The 18,236-nt window shown below is 37.1% G+C and overlaps 1 protein-coding gene across 4 annotated transcripts; it reads left to right on the forward strand.

Moving 5' to 3' along the window:
• Nucleotides 1-1,057: 1,057 nt before the first annotated feature.
• On the forward strand, nucleotides 1,058-13,745 carry LOC110115093. Of its 4 annotated transcripts, none has more exons than XR_002305293.2 (2): nucleotides 1,058-1,295; nucleotides 10,773-11,144. XR_002305293.2 is itself a non-coding variant. In XM_028699452.1 (2 exons), exons 1-2 carry the CDS (start codon nucleotides 1,078-1,080, stop codon nucleotides 13,674-13,676), a joined length of 273 nt encoding a protein of 90 aa, XP_028555285.1. In that variant the 5' UTR covers nucleotides 1,058-1,077; the 3' UTR covers nucleotides 13,677-13,745. The 4 variants fall into 4 exon arrangements, 3 of the variants coding, with proteins under 3 accessions (XP_028555285.1, XP_020703885.1, XP_020703884.1); XM_028699452.1 differs by lacking the exon at nucleotides 10,773-11,144 and adding an exon at nucleotides 13,622-13,745; XM_020848226.2 differs by lacking the exon at nucleotides 10,773-11,144 and adding an exon at nucleotides 12,413-12,943.
• The last annotated feature ends 4,491 nt before the right edge of the window (nucleotides 13,746-18,236 follow it).

An 18,236-nucleotide genomic window follows, 5' to 3' on the forward strand; every position in this document is an offset into this window, starting at 1 on the left:
TTTGGACCTATTTAGGCTCGGATTGAGTCAAATTTGATGTCGTTGTGTTTGTATTTTGAGTTGTTCAGCTCGACAGTAAGTTTGCTAAAATAGAAGTTCAGATGGTCCCGAACTTAATTTTTTAAGATTCAAACTTGATTTTGCCTCGATATTTGTGCCCGATCAAGATAATTTTTTAATGCTATATCAACTAGCACTACTATTATAAATGGAATAAACATGAAGAATTGGGTAGCAAGGTACAAATTGTGTTAATTACAGAAAATATTGAAAGAATCACATCATTAAAGATTTATAACTTGTATTTCCTTTTACTTTGTATGAAAAAAGCTATTTATTCTTTATGAAATACAAAAAATATCTTATCGTTAAGTTTATTTGTAAAAAAATGAATTTATACGACTTCTATTATTTAAAGTTGTTCAACTTTGATTTCATTTGAGATATGTTTCTTACTGCTTCTTAAAATTTTGTACTAAAAAATTACTTTAAGAAGCAGTAAAATAGCGGTCCCAAACGAAGCCTTTATCTCATTAACATGAATTATCATATCATATAATTTCAATGGATAGTTTATAAGTGTCTACAAGATCAATTAGTCTGAGCTAATACCAAATAATTTGTATTTTCCTGCTGCAAATCTTTCTTTCTTTTTTTTTTTCCAGTTGATTTATTCCTACTGAACATCCTTCTTTATTAGATTTTTGGTTTAATTTCCATTGGCCAAACTATTGACCTCATTTTTTGCTTGCATTCTTTTTGAGCATGTTCGATTAATTTAATTGAGCCTTGTCGAGCCCAATTTGCATTCGAGGCGACTCGAGTTCGGTCAGGCTCTATTAATCTTCGTGAGACTCTTCGAATGCAATTTGATCTAAATCGATCGATTCGAGTTCAATACCACCAAATTAATTTAATCGAACTGTATTAAACCTGAATCAACTTAATTTGAGTCAAATTGGGTTCAAGTTGGGACCCAAGTTTGACCCAAATTAGATTAATTTCTATAAGCATGGTTTGATTTGATTTTCTAAGCAATTTCCCGCTATCACTTGATGGCATGCATCGGAAGACAGGATGACTCCAGCCAGACGGAAGCCCCCTCGCCTTCGGCTATTCCATTCGCACTCCAGCTCTCCCTCTCCCGTCTCTTATCTGAGACACACGACGCCAACCCCTCTTCCTCCCTATTCGCCATCTTTCTTTAGCAAATCCCAGGAGCAGGCCGAACCTGCCGGACCTATCCGCCGCCCCTCGTTCGCGAGCCCTAGCTTCCGGTCTCCTCTGGCAAGCAGGTGATTCCTCCTTCTTCTTCTTTTCTATTTCCTTCTTCATCTTTCCTTTCTCCTCCATTTCCTTTTTCCTATTTCTTCTTTATGGTGTAAGAAGCTATAGCAATAATGTTTGTTTCTCCAAGTAGACGATTCATGTTGATATAGATTGTTTGGAAATGAATAGTTGGTATATTGAAATTTATATTTGTTATGATTCATGTCATGTGATTCGAAGTTTTATGTATAGCTTTTGAAAAATTATGAGTCATGTTATTCTTTTTTTTTAAAAAATATATATGTATGCAAAGTGTTTGTGTTATTGTTTGTTAAGAGGTGGTACAAGTTCTTTTGTTTGATTCAAAGCAAAAGATGTTTGTATGTTTGGAAATCATATTTGAAGATGCATGTGTTGTTTGAATTCTCACTAATCAAGAGCAAGTTGGAATGTTTGATTATGAATACCCATGCTTCATCCTCGCACATAGTTTTCATCTTTTAAATAGCTATGCTTGAAGACTTTGATTAAACATTTGTAAATGTATTTGATATGAGGGTTTCATGTTGCTTTTCCTTCTCGTAATTGTGATGTTGGATACAATTCATTTGCTAAATCTCATCATGATCCAATCATCTGAATGTATACTATAGAGTATGATTTCTATATATTTTAGAATAAAATCTCAAACATGTTTTGCTCGCCGATTTTCATAGTCCTTCTATTGGTGAATTATTTATCATGATATGAATCAATGTGGCAATGAAAGTTTCTTAGTTTTTTTTTTGTAGTTAATGATTGACTCGAATGTTGAGACAATATGTTGAATGTCAAGGGTTCGATTACTATTAAAACTCTAATTAAATCTCAAATTAAATCAAATTAATTAAGGAAATAATCAACTTAATAATAACGAGGTGGTTACCTGATAACCTGATCCTACGAGGCTATTAATTTAGCCTCAAGGAGGATGAAATAGATCTCATGGCCTTGATTTAATAAGAGTAATCATCACATAACTTAAATAATTAAATCTCAAATTAAATCAAATTAATTAGGGAAATAATCACTCCCTAATTAATTATATAATTGAGCCATTGAAGTCTTCCAAATCAAGGCTGGTTTGGAGCCATCAAAGTCTTCCAAATCAAAGCTGATTTGAATTTAGAAAGAATTCCAAATCAATAATCTTTCCCTCATGTTTCACTTCAGAAAGTGGAAGATGACAAATCAGGCTCCAATATCTAAATGACTACACTCAGATGGTTGCCTACGTATGCCAAGGAACTTTTATTTGGTCCGGTCACCTGACGTAGCTCTACTTTCAGACGTCAGTAAAATAGTGCCACGTGTTCTCACTATTTACCGCGCGGCCCAACAACCCCGACCCGGAATAGAGACGGGATTGCTATGTTCGCGTGTTACTAGGTGTTGCTCGGTATTGATCGATTTTGCTCGGCAATAATGAGAAATACCATTATGTGAAGACCAATACCGAGAAATACCATGCAATACCGAGTTTTTCTCGGTATTGCTCGGTATACTCAGTATTGCTCGGTATTGGTCTTCACAGAGCGATATTTTTCATTATTGCCAAGCAATACCTAGCAATACCGAGCAATACCTAGTAATACCTAGATCAATACCGAGCAATACGCAAACATAGCAATTCCGGGTCAAGTCGTCGGGCCGCGCGGTATTGAGTAAGACCACGTGGCGACATGTTATTGACGTCCGAACGTAGAACTACGTCAGGTCACCTGACGTAATAATTGTTCCTTTCCAAGGGACCAAGCTGAGTGGAATTATTCAAACAAGTGGACAATCAGTCATGAGTCTTGCACCACTGCCATAGTGACTGCATCTCTAAGCCTGTATCAACTGGTATCAATTGTACCCTTTAAATACCTCAAGATACTATTCACAGCTTGCCAATGACTCCTTCTTGTACCATGTATGAACATGCTGACAATGCTAAATGCAATGTTTGGATCGAGCTGCTTCAAAATCAAATCATATTCTACTACAATTGTCAAGTAACCATGGGTCAAGGCATCGATTAAAAAAGCGGTCGAGGCGTCCGAACAGAGGCTCGACTCAATTCAAGGCGCTAACCTGGCGCCTTGAGGCTTAAGCCTCAATTTATTTGACGAGGTGTGCGATTTTTTTAGCGAGGCGTAACGCCTTGAGGCAGCGTGAGGCGACGCCTCATTAGGATTCGACGGAGCTCACAGCGAAGAACAAATTCCTTATCTTTCGAGCCAGTACTGCTCGGTACCGAGTGGTACATGCTCGGTACCGAGCGGTACTGGCTCGATACCGAGCATGTACCGCTCGATATCGAGCTAGTACCGCCTGGTACCGAGCGGTACATGCTCGGTACCTCGCGGTACATGCTCAGTACCGAGTGGTACATGCTCGGTACCACTAGGTACATGCTCGGTACTGAGCCAGTACCGCTCGGTACCGAGCCAGTACCGCCCGGTACCTAGCGGTACATGCTCGGTACCGCTCGGTATCTTTCCATACAAACAACTTATGAACTTTAAAAACAAGCAGAATTTCAAAAATTACTCTTATAATAAAATTTTGTTCCTAGGGCGCTGCCCCCGGAAACCCCTGCAGGGGCGCTGCCCCTTGACCCCGCGACCTGGCTGGTATATTGTTGAACCCCGCCAGGGGGTGTTGCCCCCTAGCGGGGTTCGACCTGAGCGGTACGAGCATGTACCGAGCGGTACCGAGCATGTACCGAGCGGTACCGAGCATGTACTGAGCGGCATCGAGCATGTACCTAGCGATACCTAGCAGTACCGAGCATGCACATTAGCTTTTTTTTAGTAAATTAAAAAAAAAAACAATAATTAATATTTCAATTAATGTAGACATTTTTAATAATGAAGAGAAGAAATGGCAAAATCCACTTACATGTCTTGACTCTCTTGCGCGCAGAAGGTGCTCTGTTTGGCGTTGATTGCGAACTTTGCCTCGGCTGACCATAGAAATCACGCAAGAATGAACGAATGGGAAAGACGAGCTCAGCTTGGCCTCGGCTCGAGCAGAAATGACGAAGGAACGGGAGGCGAAGGCATCGTCCTCCGTTTGGCATATGCTGTGAGCTCGTCTGGTCTGCCCTAGAAGATTTATTTTATGGATCGAAAAAATAGGGCTTCCCGTTTGCTGAAAAGACGATTTTATTATTTAATAATCGGACACGCGTGTGCGTGTCCGGTTTGAATTTTAATTTTTTAAATTATGACACTCCAATACAGTGTCAGACACGTGTCCATGCAGTGTCGGATGCGTGTCCGTGTCCGACGCTGCATACCATCTTTAAGCGGAGTGTCGATGCATCATAGACTCCAGCTTATGTGGTGAATATGTGGTCCCAGTAAAACTCTCCACCTGCTTAGAGCCTTGAGGCTTCAACATGCTTGCCTCATCAAAAGTAACATCCTTGCTGATGACATTCTTCTTCTTTACTGGATCATAGAGTTTGAAGCCCTTGACTCCAAGCCTAAAGCCAATAAAAATGTTCATCTTTACCCTTGGTTCCAGTTTAACTTTATGAACATGATAATAAGTTGGACGCCAAAGCATCCTCAAGTACTTATAATCTCTAACAGGATGCTATGACCACATCTCATTTAGGGTTTTCTTCCCAATAACTGCAAAAAGAAGACGGTTCACCAAGTGACAGACATTATCTATTACCTCAGCCCAATAGACTCTAGTCCACCCAGCATTGGATAACATACACCAAAATTTCTCCACCAAAGTTCAGTTCATCCTCTCTGTCACCTTGTTCTACCGCGATATCTCTCTAACTATGAAGTGGTGCTATATCCCATATCTTTGGCACTCTTATAAGAATGCATCTGTAGTGTATTTTCTCTCATTATCTGATCTGATACATCATATCCTTTTGCTAGTCTGAGTTTCAATCCACATCTTTCAAATCCTAAAAATATCCAATACCTCGCTCTTATGCCTCATGGTGTACACCCAAACATATACGGAGTAATCATCAACAATAGAGACAAAATATCACCTCTCGTTGAATGTGTTATCTTTGTCAGGCCCCAAACATATTTGTGAGCATACTTTAAGATATCCTTTGTACTATGGTTGGCAGTACCAAATGATACACCTGTCTTTTAGCTAAACACACAATGTTCACAAAGATCGAGCTTGCAGGTGCTTACTCCTTTGATCAATCGTTACTTCACCAAAGTCATAAGAGAAGCCTCTCCAGTATGAGCTGGCCGTATATACCATATTATAGTGGTGTCAGAAGAATATCAGCAACAACAGTCGTTTCAATCACGGTTCTTCCCTGAAGGTAGTAAATATTATGGTGATGAACTCCTTTCAGATAAACCAGTGCTCCATGATATATCTTCAAAACTCCTGCCTTAATGACTTCCTTGTAGCCCTCGGTCTCCAAAGCTTCAACATGTAGCAAATTCTTTCTTATATAAGGAAAGTGCCTTACATTAGTCGGCTCTCTCATAGTACCGACATTCTGGGATCTATATAGAAGAATTATATCTGTCTTTCATTTTAACTAGAGCTTATCAATGAACAATAGAAATAAATATGATTATATTTTTATCATATTTGGAGTCTCATATCATCCTTACAAATATGTAAAAATATATAATGAGCACATAGCTCAGGAAGTAACTAAAATCTTACATCTAAAATCAATGCAAGATAAAATAGAATAATATGCAATAAATCATATAAAGAAATATATGTATCAATATTTATACTAATTATCTGTATCAATTTATCCTTCTATAGTTCATCATATTTTAATCCATTACATCATCAATCACAATATCAATAACAGTAACAATACTCATGCCAGTAATAATATTAGTATCATGATCAATAATGCTAAATAGTATTAATGACAATAAACAATATTATTGTTAATTACAATATCAATATAATATTTATAGCAATGTCGATATCAATATTCATATATTCAATGAGTGTATCTTAAAGGTATCTTGTTCTTACACTTATGACTCAAATCAGTTGCCTCTTATAACTCTCAATCAATGTACTTCTTATAACTCTCATTGAATCACGTAGATTAACAAGATATTATGTGGAGTTATCATATCATATATATGATATCATTCAATACCTCATTTAAAATATAATAAAATTATATGAAATCATTTAAAAAGATCAAACCTAAAATATATTCAAACTTGCACAGTGAAAACTTATAAAATCAAGAGATAATATATTTTTGGCAGATTTAGGAGAGATAAAATTGTTAAAAATTAAAATCATTAAAATAGAAGTAAGATATCAGCCACTTATAATGAATAGAATAAAATTTGTAACATGAATGATTGATAAATAAGAACAAAAAAAAAAAAAAAAAAACGTTCTCTCTCATCTCTCTTCTTCCCCTTTTAATTTCTTCCTAGCCAAACAATTAAGTGAGAGAATTGGTGGGGTGAGGCAGGGATATATTATATATAATTCATGGCCTAGCATCGCAGCGTTCCCCAGATCAGCGTCAAAGCCCTATGCTTCAGACTTTTTATGTTTTTCAAATAATTTTATTTCACATATTTGAGTTATTGCATTACCATCATGCATTCTGATGAAGATACTCCTTAGACCAACTGTACAACAGGCTTGATCATTTTACATGATCATAACACCACTATCAAGCTCCCTGTTGGTACAGAACCACTCCCTAGTGGGATAAATGTGATATGCACTAAAAACCGTTTTAAGAAGCAGCAAGAAAGTCGTCCCAAATGAAGCTTTGTTCTTCTATTTCTTAAATCTTCATTGTTTAAGTGTGAGAGCCTCAGCTGAATCTATCTTTATAGACTCCTTATTCCAACACCCGAACTTGTGATTCAACAAAACAGTAGTTACCTCATCATAATTCAAGACATCCTTTTCATGAATAAGTGTCATTGTGAAGTTTTCATACTCATTTGGAAGCAAATTCAGTAGAAGTAGGGCATTGTCTTCATCTCTAACTTCCTCGTCCATATTCAAAATATCTACCAACAGCTTTGTGGAGTCATTCAAATACTTATTCCATGCCTCATCTGAAACATGTATAGTCGGTTCTTCATATAGAGATGATTCTCCACACTCTTCATCATATATTTTTTCTCCAATGTCTTCCATAACTTCACAACAGAAGTCTCCATCATCACCTCATACTTAATCTCTTGAGATAGGCAATTTCTGATTAAGCCACAAGCACTCTGATCCATCTTGAGCCAATCTCTCTCTTAAATCTCCTAAGGTCGTTCATCGCTCTCCAGAACTTCCTCCATATTCAAAAAACACAATGCATCCATCACCTCACATAGCCACATGCCAAAGTTTCCTTCGCCGTCAAATTTTGTTATATCAATTTTGACGGGAGGTATAATTTCCTGATTGATCGATGCATTCTCCACCGTTGAGATGGATGTATCCATGGCTCCACCAGATCTCATAACCTCAAAAAATTATAGTTGCTCATGTGGCAAAAATTGCACCAATTTGACTCTCTTCCTTCGCTTGGACGTATCACATGAATAGTTTAAGTTCTTGCATTCTTCATGTCGTCGTCAGAAAAATCGCCAAGATCTGACTCTAATTCCAATTATTGTGCAAACAATCACAGCGAAAATAAAATCAATTTACCTAACACAATCACAAAGAACATGACAATTTATGTTGTTCGATGAAGATGTCTATATCCATGGGAAGGGGATGATGATTTTATTAAATTGGAGGACAATATGAATTACAATACTCTCAAGATCTCTCTTGTGTTCACATCTATGATGCACCGACACGAACACGATGACACAGACACGACACGGACACGGGACATGGCAATTTTTAAAAATATAGGACAGGGGTGCGGCGTGGACACGACATAATAATTTTTTAATAAAATATATAAAAATTAAGGTGATATTATAGTAAAAATGACAAGCAATAATAAATCAATTTCATGATAACTTGTTTAGCTAATAACATAAAGATGTTTAGTACAAAATATCTAGTACAACCATAAAAATATAAGCAAAAAACTATTTAATACAACATGAAGGTCTAATTACTCAATAGAGGGAATGATAGAATTAGATTCAGATGTTGTTCTTTGGCCTTCAATATCATCATCATTGAATATCATTGCTTCCAACTCTGATTCATCTAGAGAAAGATTTGCAACCTCCAATAATCTCATATCATCAAGGCACTCGAACCCATCTCCAGCAACATCCCACATCTTGTTATCACATGTCATATAAAGTGGGGTTTTTCTTGATAGAAGACGAAGATTTGTATGCACATAAACTAAATCTTCAACACATTGTGGAGTTATTTTATTCCTCTTCATTGATTGAATAAATGAGTATGTGCTCCAATTTCTCTCACAACAGGAAGAGGATGATACTTGACCAAGAAGTTTTATTGCTATTTTTTGAAGAAGCGGTGCTGAAGCTCCATGAATCAACCACCACATTTTTGGATCCATCCTCCATCTATCAACCAAAGATTCTTGATCACCAAAATCTTTAAATATCCAAAGAACTTTGCAAGTTCTATATTAATTTTTTTTTTCAAGCATATCTTTCTCATATTTAAAACTTCTAAATCTTTTTGTAGTGAGACACGTTGAGGATCTTCTTGAAGCCATTCTTTACTTGAATATCTTCAAATAATACAAAGCATATAAAATTATATGTTCATTTACCAACAAATTTAAATTAATTTAAAAGATGAATATAAATATACCTTGGATTTAATGAATGAGCCAAACAATGCAAATGTGTGTTGCTTTTGCTCCACCTATATTCAAGAATGATATAGACAATGCTCCAAAAACTTGAGTCTTCATCATGTGATTTTATTTCATGCCTGTATATAATTTCTTTCACTTTTGCTTACATAGAGTCCCACATCTCATAAATCAAATGTAGGCATGATTTATCTACGTCAGCCTCTCTTAATATATCATAAATTGGATCAGTGAAAACCAAAATGTAGCATGTACTTAACGGTACCGAGCGGTACCGAGCATGTACCTAGCAGTACCGAGCATGTACATAGCGGTACCGAGCATATATTGAGCAGTACCGAGCATGTACTGAGTGGTACCGAGCATGTACTGAGCGGTACCGAGCATGTACTGAGCGGTACCGAGCATGTACATTAGGTTTTTCAACAAAGAAGAGAAGAAATGGTGAAATCCACTTACAGGTCTTGGCTCTCTTGCGCGCAGAAGGTGCTCTGTTTGGCCTTGATTGCGAACTTTGCCTCGGATGACCGCAGAAATCACGCAAGAACGAAGGAATGAGAAAAATGAGCTCTGCTTGGCCTCGGTTCGAGCAGAAATGATGAAGGAACGGGAGGCGAAGGCAGCGGGCTCCGTTTGGTGTTAATTGCGAGCTCTCCCGGTTTGCCCTAGAAGATTTCTTTCGTGGATTGGAAAATAGGGCTTCTCGTTCGCGGAAAAGGCTAAATAGAACGAACAATTTTATCATTTAATAACCGGACACGCGTGTCCGATTTTAATTTTAATTTTTTAAATTGCGACACTTCAATGCCGTGTTGGACATGTGTCCATGCCGTGTCCGACGTGTGTCCGTGTCCGACACATGTTCGACACTGCATACCCTCTTTAAGCGGAGTGTCGGTGCATCATAGCTTTGCTTTTGTTTGCATTTTTTAGACAGTTTTGGTGATGAATTTTGAATATTATGGCTCTCTTATTTGCTGGGTTGCTTTCTCTATTTTTTCATGGATGATTTGGACAATGATGAATTTCATTTTTCCTATGCTTTAATGTCCTATATGTATGATTCCTATCGAGTCTACAATAATATTTTATTGTTATGCTCAACCGAATTTTTTTTTTTTCAAGTTTTTTTACTCAGGAAAATTCTCGCTGACCTTTATGTGCTTGAAAACTATTTCCTAGTTCTGAATCCTTTCTGTTTTGAATGGTGGTCGGTCTTGCATTTTTTCTCATGTAGATTGTTGCTGTCTCTTTTATTGGTTGCATTTATATATTCTTGTTGGGATTCTTGGAAGATTCTTGAAGAGAAATGGGAGAGAAGGAAAGGGGAGAGCTAACTAATTGGAGGGAAAGATAGAACTGAAACTATTATATTATTATTCAATTCACCTTAAGGAGTACCTCTTTTACAACCTCTTGCATCTATTTACAGACAAATCAATAAAAAAACTCTAACCAATGGTTATACAAAGCTAAACAAAGAAATTTCTAAAGAAAGTACACCTATAAGTAACTAATCCAGATTTAATTCTAAAGCAAAATAGTAAAACTGAAACCTAACGTGAAATTTGACCAAATACTAACGATTCTCTTTCTTGATAAAATGGAGCTTGTCACTCAATTTCCTTAAAATCAAAATGGAAGTTTCTTGGTGGCTCTTTGCTGATGTAAGCTTTGGTGCTAAACCTTCTTTTGATGTTATACGTATGGCGTCAAGAATTGAAGAAGTTTCACATCCTGATCAACTTAGAAAGGTCTGGCTTCTTCTCCACATGATTTGAACACACTTGGAGGTCTATATCATCTAGGCTTCTATCATATCTTGAAGATATGATATCTTCTTAGTTATAAATGTAATGATCACAATGCAATGATGTCCCATCTGTGGCTCCCCACTTTTGTTTCTTTCCCCAGACTTTAGTCTTGAAATGTTCTCACAAAAAGAGCAACACTGATTGCGCCATGTTGTACTGATATGATTGAGCGGAGGCTTATCATGTTCCATGTTCCTTCTTGGATAGGTGTATAGTGGATAGTTTGGACTGAATCGTAGCATCAATATTATTAGAGATTTGCTATTTTTCCATGACATTTATGCCTTCATCTTTTACCACTTGGCTTTAGATTACAAAACTGCCCTTAATGCGTTTTCAGGATGTTCGGCACACATTCTTGGTCTTGCCAATTGATTAATTATTCTGTGTGGACGTCGAACTTCATCCAGAGATCAATCAAAATATGTCACGTCATCCCTTACTCAGTACTGCTCGGTATCGCAGCTCAGTATGACTGACTTGACACATTTTGGTTGGTCTCCGGATGCATTATGCGTCCGGTCTCTGCACAGAATAATTTGTCCTTGCAGTCAAGTAGTCAGGGGCCAAGAGCATTGAAAGCTTTCAATCATCCTTGCTGGCATCTCTGAACTTATTAATTATTCGGGATGTTCTTTGTTGTCATTGTTACAGTAAAAAAAAAAGTTTGAATATACTAGATGAGCTTAAATTTTATTGAATTTATTTTGAAATAAGTGTGATACAAATTATTTATATATAGCACTAATATCAATATAAATCTAATAATTTTGAAGTCCATCCTGATATAATCCTAACATAAATTTTCTATATTTTATAATATATAGTGTGAAAAGGGTTTCCACTTATATGATGTCCAATTATTTGTCCAAAAATTATGATTTATGAGTCGGAGTGATGTGGTATAGGAAAAATTAAGGGATCGGTTGGATGCTTTTAATACAAAATATTGGGAATGCATGCTTTTAGGAGATCTATGAATTGTTTAGTTGTATACAATCAAATATATTGGAATATTTTTGTGTGTTTATTATGATATATTATAAATGCATTGAAATATGAGATACAATGGTGGCTGGTGGTGGTTGGCTGGGGACCAACATTGACGACGATGATGACAACGGTGGGCGGCAACGATTGTGAATGACATAGTTGGCCAGTGATAGCCAATGACAAAAATGGATGTGGCAAAGTCATGGTGGCAATGGTTGATAGTGATGAGCAGTGGTAGCGGGTGAAAAATATGAAGTCATAAGTTCTAAGTTTTACCGGCATTTTGAATTCAAGCTGAAATCTAAATTTTCACAAACAAGTATTCTAGAGTATTTCTAATAATTTAAACTTGATTTTCTTCATATCAAACAAAAAGGCCCTTGCGTTCATTTTGCTCGACACAAGCAGCACAAGTGTTTCTTAAGAGTAAAAATATAAGAGGGCATTAATCTTATATACTAAAAAACATGTTGCACATCGAATGCTTTTCAGGGAAATTGTCGGATACCATTGCTTGTCTAGATAACCTTGATCATTTCTCACACTGCAGGGTAAGGTCCCCTTTGGCCATCAATCAGATGTCTTTGTGGCTCCAGAATTTGCTTAAGCAGAAGAAATTCTGGCATTTGCTGCTCCAATCTATCTAAATTATTCAAGGGACATACACATACATTTTGGAGCTTAGTACTTATGAATAGGGCTTCTCTCTTAATCTTCATCTAGAAATCCTATAGCAAAGGGACATACCCTTTTTTAACTTGCTTCCTTTTCAAAACATTACATGAGGTCCTGGTTGGGTACCCATTAGGTATACACGCTTTGGGTGGGTGGGCGAAGCCCGCCTATGCCCACCTATTGTTACTTTTGGGATGCCGTACATACCCATATCCATCCACTTTTCATGCTTTTTGAACGCAGTCCGCCACGGATTGATGGCCTTGACTTGTTACCCTTTGCTTTGATTGCAAACTTTCAAGCCTCATTTCAGAATTTATCGTTGTCGCAGCGTAGTTCAGTGTTGCGCACTGCGTAGTGAGGATTGCGGAAATATACGTCATATGGTGATTAGCAATGTACGTAAATCATTTTTATCTAAATTATTCAAGGGACATACACATACATTTTGGAGCTTAGTACTTATGAATAGGGCTTCTCTCTTAATCTTCATCTAGGAATCCTATAGTAAAGGGACATACCCTTTTTTAACTTGCTTCCTTTGCAAAACCCTACATGAGGTCCTGGTTGGGTACCCATTAGGTATCCACGCTCTGGGTGGGTGGGCGAAGCCCGCCTATGCCCACCTATTGTGACTTTTGGGATGCCGTACCCATCCATATCCACCCACTTTTCATGCTTTTTGAACGCAGTCCGCCACGGACATATGGCCTTGACTTGTTAGCCTTTGCTTTGATTACAAACTTTCAAGCCTCATATTAGAATTTATTGTTGTTGCAGTATAGTTCAGTGTTGCGCACTGTATAGTGTGGACTGCGCAAATATACGTCATACGGTGATTAGCAATGTACGTAAATCATTTTATCCCTAATATTGAGTACCCACCCTACCCACTCATGAGACCATGAGCGTATCCATACCGATTGGATATGGGTGAGTATGTGAGTGGGTATGTGGGTATGAGTACCCAATGCAGAACTATGTTCCTTTGACTTGTTTGGTTATAAGTTCATTATATTATGACGGAAGTGAGCAGAATTATCTAATGCTGGGTTACGCAAAACACTAATGGCTTGTGTGACAGGCTGACAGCAAGTGAAAGTTCTGTGGAATATTGTGGCAGGAATCATAAACGTTAATGTCCCTTCTGCTTAGGCAATTATGAGAGAGAAATGGCAAGAAGAACAGCAGAAAATTTAAGCTGCTGTGTTTTGCATGAAGGTGAGCAGCAGTTTTATAAGTTAGTTTTTTTTTTTTTAAATTATAAGTTAGTTTTTAATTAAAAAAAAAGGTGAGTAACGGTTTACCTGTCATCTTGTTTATTTGGTCGTTAATGATAAATGATTTGTAGGGTTATAAATTAAGTTAATTGAGAATTATTTTGTTCAAGATTATTTATTTATTTATATATAAAATTCGATATGAATTTGAATATGATTTAATTTTAAAATATGTAGTCTTATTAATAGGCATTTTTTAATTTATATATTTTAATTGAAATTGGTATAGTTAATTAAATGTTATTTATATTATTTGATGAAGTTCAAATATAAATAATAGAATATATATGCACACAAAAAGTTGGCAATATTGATTCACCATAAATAATGCTTCAGTTGCTTAGAATATTTTGAAAATTTAATATTGGCAAAAATTTCAAAAGGAGCTTTTGGATTATTAAACTAAGGCTTCCTTTGAGATAAATTTCTTGTTGTTTTGTTTTTTAAATTGCAATTATAATCTCTTATTGGCCATTGTTTTTTTTTTTTTTGTTGCTTTTAAAAAAAAATTTATGTGAGGAAGATGCTTTTCTCAGCACCTACTTTCTTCACAATAATTTTACAATTATATTTACAAAAAGTTAAATTCATGTCAAATGAAGCCTAAATGAAAAAATTGGGTTAATAATTTTTTTTTTTAAAATAAAACTATCAAATCATTTTATGTTTTCCAAGAAACATTTGTTGTTTTCTATATTTCACTTATTTTAAAATTATTGCATCTTGGAACATTCACGGTGGTTGAGAGAGATAGAGTTTATCATTCAAGCTTTGTACGAAAATTCAACACAGACAAATAAGGGAGAGGGGGGGCAAGTGTCATAAGAAACATCAAACATTTTACAATGAAAATCCTAAAAAGTGGAAAAACCAAGGGGACTAGCCAAGCTAAAATAATTATACTAGTATTTATTGTTTATTACAAATGAGGCTCTTCCTGGGGTGGGAAGGCTTTTGCTCGATGTAACAAATATACATTGTATATAGTACATTACATGGTAGGAGTTTTAAGAATCTAGTGATATAAGAGTTATTCTTAAGAGAGTGTTGGCATGTTCGTTCAGTCGGTAGGATTGTAGTCAGGAGATGGTGGTCAGAGGGATCGTAATGGGCGACGAAAGTCGAAGGGATTGTAGTCGACGGGAGATTGAGGTTGGAGGACCCTAGTTGATGGACGATAGTGGTTGGTGGGACCATAGTTATAGGGCGACGGTGGTCGGAGGGACCATTGTCACATAGACAAATAAGGAAGATGGGCAAGTGTCTTAAGAGACACCAAAATTTTCACACTTAAAATTCTAAAAAGTGGAAAAACCAAGGGGACTAGACAAGTTAAATAATTATACTAGTATTTATTGTTTATTACAAATGAGGGTCTTCATTGGGGGGAAGGCTTTTGCTCGATGTAACAAATAATCGTATATAGGTCATTACATGGTAGGAGTTTTAAGAATCTAGTGATATAAGAGTTATTCTTAAGAGAGTGTTGGCATATTTGTTCAGTCGGTAGGATTGTAGTTAGGAGACGGTGATCGGAGGAATCGTAGTCGATGGGTGATGGAAGTCGGAGGAACTGTAGTTGGCAGGAGATTGAGGTCAAAGGACCCTAGTTGGTGGACGATAGTAGTTGGTGGGACCATAGTTATAGGGCGACGGTGGTCGGAGGGACCATTGTTGGTGGGCGATGGTGGTTAGAGGGACTGTAGTTGAGGGCGATTTAGGTCAGAGGGATTGTACTTGGCTAAGAGTAGTCAGATGGACAATATTTGGCGGACGATGATAGTCGGAGTGACCTTAGTCGGCGGGCAGCCATTGTCAGAGGGATCATAGTTGGTGGGCTACGGTGGTCAGTGGAACTGTAGTCTACAGGAGACCATGGTCAGAGGAACCATAATCAATAAGTGATTGTGGTAGGTGGGACCATAGTGGGTGGGTGACCATGGTCGAGGGACTTTAGTCGGCGGGAGACGGTGGTCTGTGGGACCTTAGTTGGTGGACGACGGTGGTCCAACATCGGTCATTGGATGGGTGGAGGTTGGATGGAGATTGGTAGACAAGGGTTGGCCCAACGGCGGTCTACGGACGAGTGTAGATCATGCGACGATCAACAGACGGTAGGGGTGTCAATTCGGGTCAATGGGTCGGGTTCGGGTCGAACCCGACTTGATCTGGCCTTAAACGGGTCGACACTAACTCGACCTGGCTTTACAAATGAGTCAGGATTGTCAACCCAGACCTAACCCGTGCGGGTTACCGGGTTGACCTGACCTGACCCGCGAGGGAATGATGATGGTAGTCTTTGGCTCTCAGGCTAGCCGATAGCGGCATCTTAAGCTGGACAGTAGTAGTGGCAATGGTACCTCGAGGGCAGGATAGCAACGACAGCTCCTGGGACAGTGGCACTCTTTGGATTTTGCTCTTCGCTCATTTGTTGGCTTCAATGGTGATTGTATTGCGGCGAGAGCTATGGGACGGCGGCAGGTTGGCAGTGGTGAGCGACGGCTACGATACAACCGACGACCCTGAACGACAGTTAGGATGAGACTGAGTGATGGGACAAGTCATGCGACGTGACCCTGACTCACTAAGTGACGCGATAAATGACCTTAAATAGGTAGACCCACGGGTTTCCAGGTTAACCCGAACTCGACCCATTTTTCAAACGGGTCGGAAATTCAAACTCGGGCACGACCTATTTTATAAATGGATTGACCCAAACCTGGATTTTTTTGGGTCCGGTTTCGGGTCGTGTCAATTTTTGACACCTCTCAGACGGGTTGTGGTCTGATGGTGGTTGCTGGAAGAGAGGAGGTCTAATAGAGATTATTGGTGGTCGGGCGGTGGTCCGGCGAAGATCGGCGGCTGAGTAGTGGTGTGGTGGTGGTCGACGAAAGTTCAATAGCGGTGGTGCTTGGGTAGAACTTTAGGATCCTTGAAGTCTCAGAGCTCTCTTAAATCTCCTACCAAAAGATCCTAGCTCACCAAGGTCCAAGCCCCCTTTCATGTGGAAAGTAAGAATCTATTTATAGATTTTTAGGTGTTGTACCCCATAAATATGGAGAAGATCTGGAGCAAATTCGAAGTGCTCCATCAGATGACCCATATTGATCCCCTCGATCCTAGAACATTTGTGAAGCATTTATGTGCATAAATGATATTAGAATTAAGTGATCTTGGGCTCGTTGGATTCATCTTGTTGAGCCCTCGGTTCGATTATAAGCATGTCATATTTAGAGGTCATTTAATCATCCAATTAATGTTTTGAACCTTCTAAATATGCTTCGATCCCTTGATTTGGACCCAGTTGGACTCGAATTAGGCCAATTTTGTTGTCGTTTTCATGTCCTTGAGATGTTCAATTTGACTATAAGGTTGCTGAAATTGGAGTTAGGATGGCCCGGATTTTAATTTTGAAAATTTACTACTTGAATATTTCTCGAGATTTGTGCTAGATCATGACGATTTTTGATGACATATCAAAAATAATGAATGAAATATTTTTAAATAAGAAATAAGTAGATTTTGATTAAGATTTAGATTAATTTAAAATTTATTTCTCTTCAATTAGAAATATTATATATTAAAACAATTTAAATCTTGACTTAAAGTGTCTTTCAATGTATGTAAAAAAAATACTAAATAAAGTTTTTCATAATTTAAATGTATTCTTTTAAAATTAAAATTATAGTAGCATCACATTTTTCTGTTGAACGCAAAATATTAGAACTCTCGATTTTAATTTTTTTTTTAAAAAAAAAAATTATAAAAGATATTTTTTTTCTATTTTTTATCGGGTCTAGGATTTTGACCCGATTGAACCCGGGTCAGTTCCGGATTCGACCCGAACCCGACCCGTGACTCGAAATTGACACCCCTACAGAATTGTATTTTTCCATTTTTGATAAAAGAGACTATTGCTGTTACCAACTTTAAAAAAATCAATAATTAAAGAATTATCGTTTTTGACAGAGTATTGTAAAATTATAGTTTTGTTTTTTTGTATGAATACATCCAATATTTAATGGATTTATAATAATGAAAAATTATTATTTTTTAATTATATATTTAAATAGATAAACAGTTTCTTCGTTAATTTTTTTTTTTATTTTTTTTGCAAAAGGTCGTTATCACATGTATAATAAAATAGAAAAGGTGTCTGTTTGCATGCAATTCAACTAATTTTGATTTTCATCATAAATGAGCAAATGCTATATAAGGATAAATTCTGATATTAACTTTATATTCGATATAGAAAAAAAATTTACAGTTAAGTGTTGTAGAGATTAGAATGCTTATGTGGATGAATGACTTTATTCTTAGAGACAGTTAATAAAGCAAGCATATACGTGAAAGGTTGGAATAGCTCCAGTGAAAAATAAAATTAGCTTAGATGGATTGGCCTCACATAAAATGGCGACC

Source organism: Dendrobium catenatum, unplaced genomic scaffold (assembly GCF_001605985.2).
Source record: "Dendrobium catenatum unplaced genomic scaffold, ASM160598v2 fragScaff_scaffold_1290, whole genome shotgun sequence".
In the NCBI taxonomy this organism is placed as follows: Eukaryota; Viridiplantae; Streptophyta; class Magnoliopsida; order Asparagales; family Orchidaceae; genus Dendrobium; species Dendrobium catenatum.

Bases quoted from the DNA above. Each gene is read 5' to 3' on its own strand.
- LOC110115093 (XM_020848225.2), top strand. From the start codon at position 1,078: ATGACTCCAGCCAGACGGAAGCCCCCTCGCCTTCGGCTATTCCATTCG. The intron at 1,296-10,664 runs GTGATTCCTCCT...GATAAAATGGAG, and splicing joins CGGTCTCCTCTGGCAAGCAG to CTTGTCACTCAATTTCCTTA.